The sequence below is a fragment of the Hyaena hyaena genome, unplaced genomic scaffold (genome assembly GCF_003009895.1).
Source record: "Hyaena hyaena isolate Hyena2069 unplaced genomic scaffold, ASM300989v1 scaffold_348, whole genome shotgun sequence".
In the NCBI taxonomy this organism is placed as follows: domain Eukaryota; kingdom Metazoa; phylum Chordata; class Mammalia; order Carnivora; family Hyaenidae; genus Hyaena; species Hyaena hyaena.
The window spans coordinates 947,484-961,415 of record NW_024080981.1 but is presented as its reverse complement, the minus strand read 5'-3'; the positions used below and the strand labels follow the sequence as shown (position 1 = coordinate 961,415).

At 50.8% G+C, this 13,932-nt stretch overlaps 1 protein-coding gene across 4 annotated transcripts; it reads left to right on the top strand.

Moving 5' to 3' along the window:
- Nucleotides 1-1,612: 1,612 nt before the first annotated feature.
- On the top strand, nucleotides 1,613-9,072 carry HMGB3 (high mobility group box 3). 4 transcript variants are annotated; one of them, XM_039249871.1, is made up of 5 exons: nucleotides 1,613-1,700; nucleotides 6,416-6,570; nucleotides 6,793-6,932; nucleotides 7,419-7,593; nucleotides 8,064-9,072. In XM_039249871.1, exons 1-5 carry the CDS (start codon nucleotides 1,652-1,654, stop codon nucleotides 8,202-8,204), a joined length of 660 nt encoding a protein of 219 aa, XP_039105802.1. In that variant the 5' UTR covers nucleotides 1,613-1,651; the 3' UTR covers nucleotides 8,205-9,072. The 4 variants fall into 4 exon arrangements, with proteins under 4 accessions (XP_039105802.1, XP_039105801.1, XP_039105803.1 ...); XM_039249870.1 differs by lacking the exon at nucleotides 1,613-1,700 and adding an exon at nucleotides 2,352-2,455; XM_039249872.1 differs by lacking the exon at nucleotides 1,613-1,700 and adding an exon at nucleotides 4,132-4,208.
- Nucleotides 9,073-13,932: the final 4,860 nt, after the last annotated feature.

Below are 13,932 nucleotides of genomic sequence, written 5' to 3'. Positions count from 1 at the left end.
CGCACCCACTGTGAGGCTGAGCTATTAAGGGTGCGCCTGGCGTGACTCCTGTGGGCCACTGACTCCCGTGGGGTCCCCTGCGTCGGGAGAAGGCTGGGCTAGCGGTCCCCCGAGGTTCTGCCCAGCCGTGCACTTAACAATAACTTACAATAGCCAGAGACCCTGACTACCTCTGAGAACATTTTCCTCCCTAGGGGGAAAAAAAGTCCAGCTGAAATGCAATTCCCACCGAAGAGCAGAGCGGGAGGGGAGAGGGGAGGTTCCAGGCCCGGAACCAGATAAGGTGGGGGTGAGCTGGGTAGGGCAGGGACCCAAGGAGGGCCTGGGAGCTTGCCATTAAAGACTCCCTACCTGTGAAGATCTGAATTACAAAGGCTCTTAGACCCCTACTGAAAGGGTCGGCCTCTTGTAGGATCTTCACATCAGTACCCTTAACATATTCTAAAGGATTAAAAAACTCGGCCCCGCAGCCCCACCCCGTATCCACTCTGGCTGCATTTCCATGGATTCCTGAAAGAAGGCTGCCCTGGTTGAGCCTCGGGGATGCCGCGTTTAGGCCTTAAGCAACTGTGAGAAGACCTGGGGGCAGGTTGGCGGGGTAGGGGAAGAGTAGAGAAGGTTGGGGACTAGGGTTTCATTTTTGTTGTTGAATGATGAGGACTCTCGTTCCTCTTTTGGGGGTCTTGGAGTGATGGGAACCGAAAACCTCCTGAAACAGCATTTGCCACACTTTCCCCTATTTCCTATTTACTTTCAATGTTTTCCCAGGCAGCCAAGCAGCTTAGGGGATTCTGGTTTGAGGTTCCCCCTTCTGTGGATGGGGTTAGCCTGGTGCTGGGCCTCAGAGGTGATTAATGTGGTTAAAGTGCTTTCCAGTGAGGGCCAGGGCAGAGGCCCAGAGTGCCCTCCATCACCTTGAGCAGTTGGAGCTACCCCCCAAGTCACCTGGCCCTGGGCTTTGATGCAGACAGAGGAGGCAGGCTACCTCCGGGCCTCTGAATCCAGGCCACGTGCGGGCACCCCTGACTTTCTGTAACTTTTTTACCTTCCGGACTGGTCTTTCGCCCTTCCCAGATGTTGGTGACAAGCAGACCACCTTCAGGCACCTCCCTCTCAAGCAGATTACACAGTGGCTAGGGTGGATAGGTGAGTCAAATCACCTTTGAGGGATGACATTGAGGTGACATAGCCAAAGGCATACCCAAAGTCAGCGACAGAACCCAAACCCACGACCTTGCCTCTGCCCCACCTCTATGTCACCTCACCCCCCCTTCTGAACATGGAATTGAATTATGAGTTTCTGCTGAGATAGGAGCCTGCTAAGCCACAGCTTGTGCTCAGGCACGCTCCCACAGACGGGGAGTGTTGAGGAGAAAGACTGTGGAGAGCATCCCAACCAAGGCTTGTGGTGAAGGGATGGAGGAATTGGGGACATCGGACTCAAGAGGACATGGAGACTTGGGGTGATATGTGCATTTGTTGGGGGGGGGTGGGCAGGACCAGGGAACCATAGCAACAGTGTTCAGATCTCTGACGCACTCAGCCGTGTCATAATCATGTTTTGTGAAGTTCTGATGACAGTGTCCATAGGTGTTAGCTCCTGTATAAGTGCTTCAGCTTGACAGAAGGAGGAGCTGTCTCAGGAGCAGAGATGGAGATCCTTCCTTTGAAGGATAAGAGCAAGCCTTTCGTCATTCGAAGTATGTCCATAGAAATAGTAGACCAATGGGCAGGGCTGTGGCACGGGGTGGAGCAGAATGGGTCTTGAGGGTGGCGTCTGGGCACCACTTACTGTACCCTATACAATCTCTTCTAGACGGAGGATGCTCTTATTGCCCTGGTTTGGCTTTCAGGCTGCTGTCTTTGGGAATGCCCTCAGTGTGCCTGAGCGTGAGTGTGTATACATGTGCTGTTTATGAGTTGCCTCTGCTTATAAGTGTGAACCTCGCTATCCACTCCGGGTCCCCCCCCGCAAGTGGTGCTTTGTGGGCTCTGAAGGTTAACCACTGTGGTTCTCACACCCTGGTACCTGCCAACTGCTAAGTGCAGCTTCCCAATGTGGCTAGTACACCAGAAGGAGACCCCTGTCCCACCTGAGTCCCCAAGTCACATCTTGGGCCTAGAAAGGCCTGACGACATTGAGAGGCGAGGGCAGTCTGGTGGAGGGGAGACAGTGCTCAGATCACGTGTGGAGACCCTGTTTCCCTCTGGGAAGGACACAGACAGGGCAGGAGGGAGTGGTCTGGGCAGGTCAGACCCTGAGTACCTCATAATGGAAGAACCTGGAGCTGTTTCCATGGAGAAGAGACCTGGCCTGCCATGAAATCCCTGAAGGGTAAGAAATTGTACTGTGTGCAGGATGGTCACCCCAAGGCTCAGAGATTGCGTAAGATGAAAGAGACAGCCCAGAAGGGAGGTGGCAAGCTCCCTAGGAATGGAGGTATGCAAGCAGAAGGTAGGCAACCACTCAGCTAGCTCTAACTAGGCAAAGGATTGGACCAGGTGGCCTTAAGATGTTTGGTTTCCTAAAAGTCTTTAAATTGGGGACCTGGGAAAGTGACTTGTTGCTTGTCAGCTCTTGTCAAAAGCAGCATTATCTTGCCTTTGGGTCTCAGTTGGATCCCTAATGATGGAAGCCTAGCAGTGCCAGCTGCAAGGGCTTGGGCCTTCCCAGGAGGCTTAGAGGAGCTGACAAGAGCTGGGTGGCGGTAGGGAGGAAGATGCTTTGTGAGGTCAGCTCAATTGCAGTCTTCAAAGTCAGATACAGTTTCTGGAAGCAGCATTTAGAAAACTCATCTTCTGGTGGATCTCATTTGTAAATATGTGAATTATAAATAGCTGGTTATCTTGGCCCTTCAAGTGCTTTAGAAAATCTCATGTTTCCTCTTACATTATTTTCTCCAAATTTCAGCCCTTAAAATGTGCTCCTTTTCCTCATCCTCCGTTTTTCTTCCATTCTTTCCAGGAAGCTCGTGTTACCCCAAAGAGGGAAGGGCCCTCATATTTCTCAACAAGGGTGATACTAGCTTTTGGAGTGGGAAATTACTTCCTTGTGTGTGACTGTCATGTGCAGTGCAGAACATTTAGCATCACTAGCCATCCCCTTCTCTTATAAAATTCCAGAAAGGACTCCCAGTCAGGGGGCACTTCCAAACACCCCTCAGAGGTGACACTGCCTCCCCTTACATTTTGAAAACCATTGCCTCACCCCTCCCCCCGCAAAGAAGTGACTTGCTCAAGGCCGTATCACCAGTCAGTGGCAAAGCCAAGGCCAAGTGAAAGCCCATTCATTCATTCCAAGAAGTTTTATTCTTCACCAGGGTGTGTAACAGGAGAGCAGAGGGAATGCGGGCCTGAGCGGAGGCGGTTAAGAGGCGGAATCCGTGCCCACAAAACTACAGTGTCTCACAATTTCTCTGCTTTTGCCAAACTCCGTTTCTCTCCTTTAGCCCACCTAGCTCACCCTTTCCGCAAACGCAGGCACAAATCGACTTTCTGGCAGTTAGTGCAAAGAGCCTAGCCAAGCGCGATCCGCAGAAGCGAAGTCCGGTCCCCTTCGGGAGGGGCAGCATAGCCCTAGCGCCTATATTCCGAGGTGCTGGCAAGCGAGCTGCTGTCTTCCACCTGCAATGAGCAGTCAGCGAGCCGAGTCGGGGCCCCTGTCGCGGAGCCGTGTCGAAACTGGGTAGAGGCGGAAGACCGTCAACCCTCGCCGCTCCGTCCCTGGAGGTTTTCCGGGGCTAAAGGGCTGCCTGGGGGTCAGGGGACCGGGCCAGAGGCGCCCAGGCCGCAGCGGGGCGGGAGCAGAGGCCAGGGCAGCCGGGCTCGACCTCGTCTTCCCACGCCAGAGGCCGAGGCCTCAGGGAATGGCGGGGCCACCCCTCCAAAGTCCTTTGAGATCTCAGCTCAGTTCAAAGGGGTAGGGGGGTGGGAAAGCGAGAATATTATTATTCCTCTGTTTTGCCTCGGCAGCCAGCACCGGCGGGTAGTTCTGTTTGAATGAATGATCCCAGCGGCCGCGCCCAATGGGCGCCCGCGCCTGTTTAATATGCATGAGGCCCGCGGCCAATGGCCGGGCGAGGAGGCTGTTTTAAACGGCGGAGCCCGCTGGCCAATCAGGCGGCTCTCGTGGAGGCAGCTAGCGCGAGGCTGGGGAGCGCTGAGCCTCGCGTCGTGCCCTGCGCTGCCCAGACTAGCGAACAATACAGGTACGTTTCCCACCGCCCGCGCCTGCCGCCGCCGCCGCCGCCGCCGCCGCCGCCGCCGCCGCCGCCGCAGCGCCCGCACAACTTTCCGGCCCGCGCCGCCGCGAGCGCGCCCTGCCGCCTCATCCTCCTGCCTGTCGTCCCTGCGCCCTTCCCACCCTTCTTCCTTCTTGCTAGGTGGCGGGGAAGGCAGAAGCAATTCAGGTGTTTCAACTTTTCAATGCTTCATCCTCAGCTCCCCGCAGTCGGGGCTGAGCCCCCTTCGGGGAGCCGCCCTCGGCCGCCGCCCTGCCCCCGCCCCCCGGGCAGCAGCCGAGGGACCGAGGCCCCCAGAGGCCAGATGTTGGGGCAGCTGCGGCGGCTGCGCGAGCCCAGGGGCGTCTGAGGGCTGCGGGCTCAGGCGGCGCGCGTCCCGACGCGGGGCGGCGGCACTGGGAAGGAGGACGGGTGTTCCCCGGCCCGGGACGGACTCGGCGGGGGGCGGGGGGCCGGTGCCCGCCTGGGGCTACGACGCGGGCAAACTTCGCTCCCGGGCTCGGCCGGGCGCCGCGCGGGCCCGCTGACTGCACTGCTGCTTCTGCATTAACATGGCCGTCGCGGGAGCGCCCGGCAGCCCGGGAGTGCGCGGGCCGGCCGCCCCCCGCTCGTCGCCGGCCCGCCGGCCGCTGCCGCCGCCGCCGCCGCCGCTAACATGGCTGGCGCGATGCTGGGCTCCAGCGAGGGGAGGACGGGCGGGCGGGGCTCCCGGGCGGGCTCTGTCCTCGGCCCCGGCGCCCGCGGCACGGAGCTGGCGGCGTGGAGGGCCGGGGGCGCCGCTGCGGGCCCCGGCGCGGCCGAGCGTCATGGCTGCACGGGCGCCTTTGTTATCCTGAGGAGTGCGCCCCGCGCCGGCGGGGAGGGGGGGGGTCCGGCCCGCGGTCCCCGCCGCCCCGCGCCCCCGGGCGGCCCGGGCGGGGCGGGGCGGGGTGGGGGCCGGCGAGCGGGCGGCGGCGGCGGCGGCGGCGGTGGCGGGGCCGGGACCGCTTTGTTCGCTGCCGCCGCCGCCTGCGCTGGCCGCGCGCGGATCAGCCATTTTAGCGAGCGGGGCTCGGAGGCACGGCGGGCGCCACCGTTGCCGCCGCCGCTACCGGCCCGGCTCTGCGCCCTCGGCGCGCTGCCGCCACCGCCGCCCCCGGCCCCGCACGCCCCCCGGGGGTGGCTGCGGGAGATTTCAGGGGCAGTTTCTTTCATCACGAAGCTTTTGACAAAATGGAAGGTGAATTATGGGTGTCCGGGTGACCCAGCACGGGGCCGAGCTCGGCTGCCCGCTGCCAGCCCCGGGCTCCCCTGCGCCCCGTCCCGCCCCACCCGCACAGCCACTGCGGGGCCCTAACGCAGCCCCTCGGTTGGTCTCTGCAAAGGGGAGCGCTTTAGTTTTACATGATGACCTTGGGTGTGGGAAAAGGAAAAGATGGCGGGAAGCTGGGGGGTGGGACAGGGACGATGACACGCCACAGCTGCATTTTTATTTGGAAACTTTGGAGAAAGTATTCTTGGCTGGACATGCGTTCCGCTTTACAGATGAGCAAGACTAGCCCTTTTGGCATCCCCTCCCCCTTTAGATAGTGACAAAGTGACGGATTTGAACTACTAGTACAGGATAGCTGCTCACTTGCCAGGTCACCTTTCCTACAAAAGCCATTTCTGTAAGCCAAACGCACCGACAATAATGACATTTGAAATGTTCCCTATTTACAGTTATGCTTTGATCTCATGTTTAGCAGCGGTGACTGTATTTCTGTAACACAGGAGTTAAAACAGTTGACAGGTAGCCTTAAGTCATCCGCCCGCACCCCTACAAAGGTGTCCTCCCGGCGCCCTTCCCACTTCGTGGTTGTAGTTTTCTAAACGTCGTAGTAGCTCTGAATCGTCATATAGCGCTGAGCCACCCCACTTGGGTCGGTTCCATTTGGAGAACTTGATCGCTCTGGGAGAAGTAACTCGCAAACCAGCGCGCTTCATGCTGGTCAAAAGTTAAATGACAAGCGACTGTGAAGCTGATCTCCTCCCCACTCTGCCTTCAGCTGCCTAGGGGCATCAGGCATTGGGTGGGGGGCTGCTTCCTCATAGCAACTTTGATTTTAATTTTGCTCTGCCTTTGGTATATCTCATAGGTCTGTTCTAGTCATCATATTTGTTTTCCTTTGTCTCTCTTCCTTCATCCATCACAGTCAGGATGGCTAAAGGTGATCCCAAGAAGCCAAAGGGCAAGATGTCTGCTTACGCCTTCTTTGTGCAGACGTGCAGAGAGGAACATAAGAAGAAAAACCCAGAGGTTCCTGTCAACTTTGCCGAATTTTCCAAGAAGTGCTCTGAGAGGTGGAAGGTACTTTTCTTTTGTGTCCTTCAAGGTGGTCTTAGTTTTTCGTATGTGTGTGTGGGGGGGTGTCACTCACCTTCAGAGTAGCCCTGAGTGGCTGTTTTCTTCCTCTTAGGCTCCTCTTGCCTGTCTTTAGAATTGTGCGTGTGCTTCTGATTTTTAAAGCTGGGCAAGGGTTTAAGGCCTACTCACTGCCCCGAGGAATTTAACAGGTCCTGTTCTTTACAGACAATGTCTGGGAAAGAGAAGTCTAAATTTGATGAAATGGCAAAAGCAGATAAAGTGCGCTATGATCGGGAAATGAAGGATTATGGACCAGCTAAGGGAGGCAAGAAGAAGAAGGACCCTAATGCCCCCAAAAGGCCACCGTAAGTGACTGTAGGATTCAGGATGACAGTTAACAGGTTTCCTTCTACGTGAAGGGTTTTTAAGAAGGCATGTTACCTTAAAAATGTTGAGATACACTGCAAAACATTCTATACTTGGGGCTTTAAAACGCTGCGCCCAGGAAGTCTGCTGTTAAGGCTGAGATATTTGTGAGCTGTGTGCTTCTGGTTGCCTCTTGACCTTTCTGTTGTGAGAGAGGCAGCCCAGCTCTGGATGTCAGGGTCCTTCAGTATGTTTTCTCCCCCTTTTCCAGTAACTGAGAGACTGAGAAAGCACAAGGTATTTCTGAAGCATCTTACACATTCTGGAAGTACACCTTTGTAACATTGTATATATGGTATCACATATTGCTTCACTTTAGGGAGGTGTCATAGTGATAGGAAATATGTGAGCTCAGGAGCAGAAGTTTGGCTTAAGCTCATGATTGTATGGGTTCTTATCTAATGTATACAATTTTCTCCCTCAAGCTCTGGATTCTTCCTGTTCTGTTCGGAATTCCGCCCCAAGATCAAGTCTACGAACCCTGGTATCTCCATTGGAGATGTGGCCAAGAAGCTGGGTGAGATGTGGAATAACTTAAGTGACAGTGAAAAGCAGCCTTACAACAACAAGGCTGCGAAGCTGAAGGAGAAGTACGAGAAGGTGAGGTGGACCACGGTGTCCCTGGGCCACTGGGCTGGAGGGGCAGGCGTCAGCTGCCCTGAGTGTAGGTGGGTGGGGGCGTGAGGCTGCTTTGGTGGGCTGAGCACTTACCGTAGCTCGCAAGGGCCCCGCTCCCTGCGAGATCAGCAATGAGTGCTGGTGTTCATGCCTCTAACAGAATCGGGTCTTCAGGACAACTTCAGGCAGGCTTAAAAATCTTGATAACATGGGGTGCCAAGGGCAGAGGATTTGGTGGTGCTATTGAACACCCCTCAACTTCTAAATTTGAGAGCCTCAGACCCAAATGTGTATGTATCTGAAAACCGACTTCAGATAGCACCCCTGTCTTACTTGCTGTCCGTCCCTGCTTTCTTATTCTGAGGTGGGGACAGCATGTATGTACCGTTTCCTAAAACGGCTGTGGGAGAGCTTGTCCGTTCACTTGGAATGTGTGTCTCTGTTCCTTCCAGGACGTTGCCGACTATAAGTCTAAAGGAAAGTTTGATGGCGCAAAGGGTCCTGCAAAAGTTGCCCGGAAAAAGGTGGAAGAGGAAGATGAGGAAGATGAGGAAGAAGAGGAGGAGGAGGAGGAGGAGGAAGAAGATGAATAAAAAAAAACTGTTTATCCGTCTCCTTGTGAATACCTTAGAGTAGGGAGCGCCGTCATTGACACCTCTCTCATTTGAGACGTGTCTGTTGCCCTCGTTAGGTTTAATTACACAATTGGGTCATGGTCATATTGTAGTCTCTTCAAAGTGCTCTAGAAATTGTCAGTGGTTTACATGAAGCGGCCATGGGTGTCCGGAGCACCCTGAAACTGTATCAAAGTTGTACATATTTCCAAACATTTTTAAAATGAAAAGGCTCTCGTGTTCTCCTCACTCTGTGCACTTTGCTGTTGGTGTGACAAGGCATTTAAAGATGTTTCTGGCATTTTCTTTTTTGAACTTGTAAGGTGGTGTTAACTCTATGGTTATTGGCTAGAAATCCTGAGTTCTCAACTGTACATATCTATAGTTTGTAAAAAGGACAGAACAACCGAGACAAAGTCTTGATGCTCCTTGCTTGGCTTGAGGCTGTGGGGGAAGATGCCTTTTGGAGGGGCTGTAGCTCAGGGCGTGCACTGTGAGGCTGGGCCTGTGGACACTGCAGTGGGCATCCGTTTAGCTTCAGGTTGTCTTGTTTCTGTATATAGTGACCTAGCATTCTGCTGCCATTCTTAGCTGTGGACAAGGGGGGGGTCAGCTGGCATGAGAAGTGTTTGGATCTTTTTTAGTTAAGTGCGGTAGTTTTAAACTGTTTGTTTTGAAACAAACTGTAGAACTCTTCATTGTCGGCAAAGCGAAGAGCCACTGCATCAATGAAAGTTCAAGAACCTTCTGTACTAAACACAATTTGCAAACATTCTGTTATTTTTTTTGTATGTTTAGAATGCTGAAATGTTTTTGAAGTTAAATAAACAGTATTACATTTTTAAAACTCTTCTCTACTATAACAGTCTAAATTTCTGACTCACAGCAGTCTTAGCTAACAACCCACTCCATTGTATTTGGGGACTTGCCTCCCTGCACATGTGATATCTTCCTTAACGTGGCCAGCTTACTTAGGATGGAGATGAAGAGGCTACTTGAAGGTACTACATGATTTTGTTTGTGTCTGAACGGCATAAGATGAAGTCTGAACTGCTGAATGTAGAAGCTGAGATAACTTGACCCAGGCAAGGTTTAGCAGCCGTCAGAGATGTAGGAAGGTGGGCGGTTAGGATTGAGACTGACTACTAAGTAGGTTTAATTTTTTTTTTTTTTTTTTTTTTTTTTTTTTTTTTTTTTTTTTTTTTTTTTTTTTTTTTTTTTTTTTTTTTTTTTTTTTTTTTTTTTTTTTTTTTTCCCCCATGCTATGGGGCCAAATTCATTGGTAAATAGCAGAAATGTCCTCCTACGGGTATGATGTATCAAATGTTCAGACTTTTTCTTTTCCTTCTTTCATCGCCCCTGCCCCCAGTACATGTAGCAGAATATCATTCTGCTCAACAATCCAACTGGTCTTGAGCGACCCCTTCTGGCTCCCGAACCCCAGTGAGGGGAAGGATGGTGGGGTAGGGAGCGGTATCCATGTGTTTTCCTACTTCAAGAAACCAAACACCCCGAGGAAGATGGCTGGGTCTCCTGTTGCAAGCTCCGTCTGGGGACCCTGCACTGCAGGCAGGTGACAGGATCAATTGTTTCTAAGCATCACACATGTCATATGAAAAGGAGGATGGCCTGCCCCCAATTTGAGTTCATTGACTGCAAACATAGCTGGTTATTACATGTTGTCAACCTGGAGAAGCTTGCTTTGTCTTTCAGTGGTTATTTCATGTTGGCGGCTGCTGGGACATTTTGTCCAAGCTGGGGAAAGGGACAATGTGATGACCACAGTGGCAAGTGGTGGTGTTGAATACCCTTTTGAGGGCTGATCCATCTTGACTGTTGGCGGCAATGGAGGACACTATATATTGCGGGTGAGCATTAGTATCACCTAGCATGAGTACTCTGTATGTTTGAGGCTGTGAAGCACTCGGGAGTGTTTTGGTGACCTTACTCAGGAGAAAGCACCTTTTTTCTTAAAATTCACTGTTTGGAAACTTGCATGTCTGCAGGCTGTGTCCTCCCTACCCTGACCGGTCCTGGATGGATATGTCACGGTCACGGTCACTGGCCCAATCTGTAATCCGTACTCATAGCCATTCCTTTTCACGTCAGAAACGTTTGTCCGAAGTGTGTTTTTCTAGCTCTTCTAGAAAACAACCACTAATTTAAAATCCCTTGGTCCTGAGGTACTTGTTCCAAGGTTGCCCCTCCTGCCTCAGCCATGCCCTTGTCACTTTCCCATCGCTGGGCATCATAGGCTAACACTGCTGCTGCCAGACATACGATGTACCACGCCAAGATTTGGGAACTGGTCAACCTCCTCACATGGAAGAGAAGCTCAACTCCTAATCCCCAAGGAGAGCTAACTTGCTAAGTGGTGACTATCTGGTTGTAACTAGACATGCCAGCTGTGGAAGGGGATGACACTTGTGCCCCACCCCCTTTAGACTGAACAAGCAGGGGAGCTGCGTGAGTGATCTCTGACTAAGCAGGTGTTTTGTTCCAAGGAGATTACAGTTAAGGCCACTTGGCCCATCATTTCAACCCAGCACAAAATGGCTCCTCTCAATGGTATGGTGGTCTAGCTTCTCTGAGATGCTACAGGTGGACGGTGTCATCACCTAAGGCTTCAGCTTGTCTTGCTTCCTGGGCTCACAGTATGTGTTCTTGCTACGCCAACCTATTGTTTTTTTTAATCAAAAGGACAGTACCTGCTTTCTTTACCCACCTCTCTCCCAACCCCGCCACCCCATTTTTGAATGATGTTTCATCCTTTGGAAAAAAGGCTGTGATGTAGCAACTATTGTCTGTGTCTCCTGTGTGTCTGTTCTTGTCACAAATGTATTTGGGGACATTGGATGCATTCATTTTCCGTAATAAAGTGTCTTAATCAGTCTTCCCAAAAAGTAATCAGTGGGCTGTCTGCAATCTGTTTGAGATACTGAACCTCTGTATTTTGGGTTGATTATAATCAAGGTTTTAGAAGTACAAGCTTTGCTGTAACCATGGATCTGAACTCTCTAATGGAGAGCTACCAACAAAAAGGGCAAGTGTTGAGGATTCCAAAGGCCCTAGATCAATCCTTCAGCCAAAGAGGTAGTGGGGGAGTTGGCTCTGGACCCCTGTGCTGTGATAAACACACAATTTGCAGGATGCTAATGAGCTGCTGTTGATAAAGTGGCTGGGTACTTATAATCAGCCAGCCCTGCCAACCAGGGCCTCCTGAGGCTGAGGGTCAGGGCTTAGTTGGCTAACAGAGCCAGGCCCAAAGAGGAGTTTTAGATGACAGCCATGGGGGGTACTTGCTCTTCTTCGGACCCTGGCTAGTTTCTTGTGGAACCCAGGCTTCTTTTCCTGCTTCCACCAGAGCAAACCCCCACTCTGTTTCATATGTTGAGTCTCCTAAGATTTTAGCTTTTTTTTTTTTTTTTTAATATGAGAGGGCAAGGAGGGACAGAGAGAGAGAGTGTCTCAAGCAGGCTCTGCACTGTCAGCACAGAGCCCAATGTGGGGCTTGAACTTACTGTGAGATCATGACCTGAGCCAAAATCAAGAGTTGGATGCTTAACTGACTGACACTCTAGATTTTAGCTTAAAAAGGAAACTGAGATACAATATCAATAAAACAAAGGAAAAAACCCCACATCAGTAGATACATAAAAAGTATTGATAAAACCCAGCCCCCTTTCATGATTTAAAAAAAAAAAAACAACACTCACAAAACTGGAAATAGATGGGAACTTGCTCAACCTGATAAAGAACACTTAAGAAAACCCACCGCTAATATACTCGATGAAAGACCAAGAGCTTTCCCCACACATTCAGGAACAAGAAAAAGATGCCCAGTTGTGCCACTCATATTTATCATTGTACTAAAAGTTCTAGTTGGGGCAATTAGGCAAGAAAAAAGCATCCAGACTGAAAACGAAGGAAAGACTATGTCCATTTGCAGATGACATGATCTTATATGTAGCCAATCCTAAGGAATTTCCAGATAAAACTGTCAGAAGAGGGGTGCCTGGGTGGCTCACTCAGTTAACTATCCGACTCTTGAATTTGGCTCAGGTCATGACCTCACTGTTCATGAGATGACACCCTGAGCCTGGATCTGCGCCGACAGCTCGGAGCCTGCTTGGGATGCTTCTCTCCCTCTCTCTCTGCCCCTCCTCTGCTTTCATTCTCTCAAAATAAATAAATAAATAAACAAACAAACAAATAAAATAAATAAACATTAAGAAAATAAAACTGCCAGAAGAAATAAATGAGTTGAGTAAAACTTCAGGATACAAAATTAGTACACAACAATGTTGTATTGTATACACTAGCAGTGAACAATTTCAAAATGAAACAAGTAAACAATTCCATTTATAATAGCATCAAAATAGAATACTTAGTAATAAGTTTAACAAAAGAAGTGCAAAATTTGTGTGGGGAAAACTACCAAACGTTGTTGAAAGACATTAAAAACCTAAATAAATGGAAAGACATCTTGATTTCCAAACTTACTACAAAGCTACAGTAATCGACATAGTGTGGTACTGGCATCTTCCCCACAGCCTGGACTCCACCTAGACTCCTTTTCTCACCCTCCATAGGCAGGCAGTCAGCCAGTCAGTCAGTCAGTTCCCAAATCCTGACAAACGTACTTCCTAAAATATCTTGGACCCACTACTCTTCTCATTCATGAGGTCTATGTAGGTAAATATCTTCAAATTCTCTTATTCCCTCTTTGGGCTAGGCTGGAACTTGCATTTTCAGGTTTTTGCTTATCAGTATCCCACCAGGGAAATCTCCCAGTCTGATGCCATGGTTGGATCTGTCTATTAAGTCTCCCATCAGAGCTGGAGTGTTAGACCTAGAGACATGCCGTAGCTCAGGTCCTCACTATCTTTTTTTCCGAGACAAATATAATAGCTTCCCAAATGATTTTCCTCCTTTCTCTCTTACCCTTAATCTATCCCCAGCTATAATATAGCTACAGACACATAGTTGACGCTCACTGTATATTCACTGAATAAATAAATGGGTGAATGGATGAATGAATGAATGAATGGATGGATGAATAGGGACAGATCAGTGGAAAGCTCAACAGGGGTAGACCTTGCAGGCCATCTTGAGAATTTTGAACTTTCCTAAGGTCCAGGGCAAGCATTTAAGAATTTTCATCTTTTGGTGCTTGGGGAGTGGTAGATGGCGATATGCTCAGATATGTACTGTAGTTCAATTACACCGGCATCTGTGAGGAGAATAGAAGACATGGGGAGGGGTAAGAGTAGAAGCACAGTGTTAGGATAAGCCAACTGCTACAAAGAGCAACCCTCGATTGATTGTTAACACAATTCTTAACATTGTGACTTAACACAATAAAAGGTTTACATCTCACTGACATTACAGTCCAAGTAGATATTTGGCTGGCAGCCTTCCATATTGTGACTCAAGGATCCCAGCTCCTTCCATTCATGATGCCACCATTCTCAATCCGTGACTGCCATGTCCCTGAAGAATAGGCTTTAGGATAAGGCCTGGAAGCGACATTCCATCCCTGTCACCTGCATTCTGTGGTTCCCAACTGAGCTGCAAGGGCAGTTGGGAGATGTGGCCATTCTGTGTGTGCGCCCAGGAAGAAAATGAATCGCAGTTGTGAGAAGCCAGCGTTTCTCTGCCATGCAGGGGTGCTTGTGGGTGTCTATCTGGCTGAGATGCTAACAGT

Bases quoted from the DNA above. Each gene is read 5' to 3' on its own strand.
- HMGB3 (XM_039249870.1), top strand. From the start codon at position 2,392: ATGAAAGAGACAGCCCAGAAGGGAGGTGGCAAGCTCCCTAGGAATGGA. The intron at 6,571-6,792 runs GTACTTTTCTTT...TGTTCTTTACAG, and splicing joins AGTGCTCTGAGAGGTGGAAG to ACAATGTCTGGGAAAGAGAA. The intron at 7,594-8,063 runs GTGAGGTGGACC...TGTTCCTTCCAG, and splicing joins TGAAGGAGAAGTACGAGAAG to GACGTTGCCGACTATAAGTC.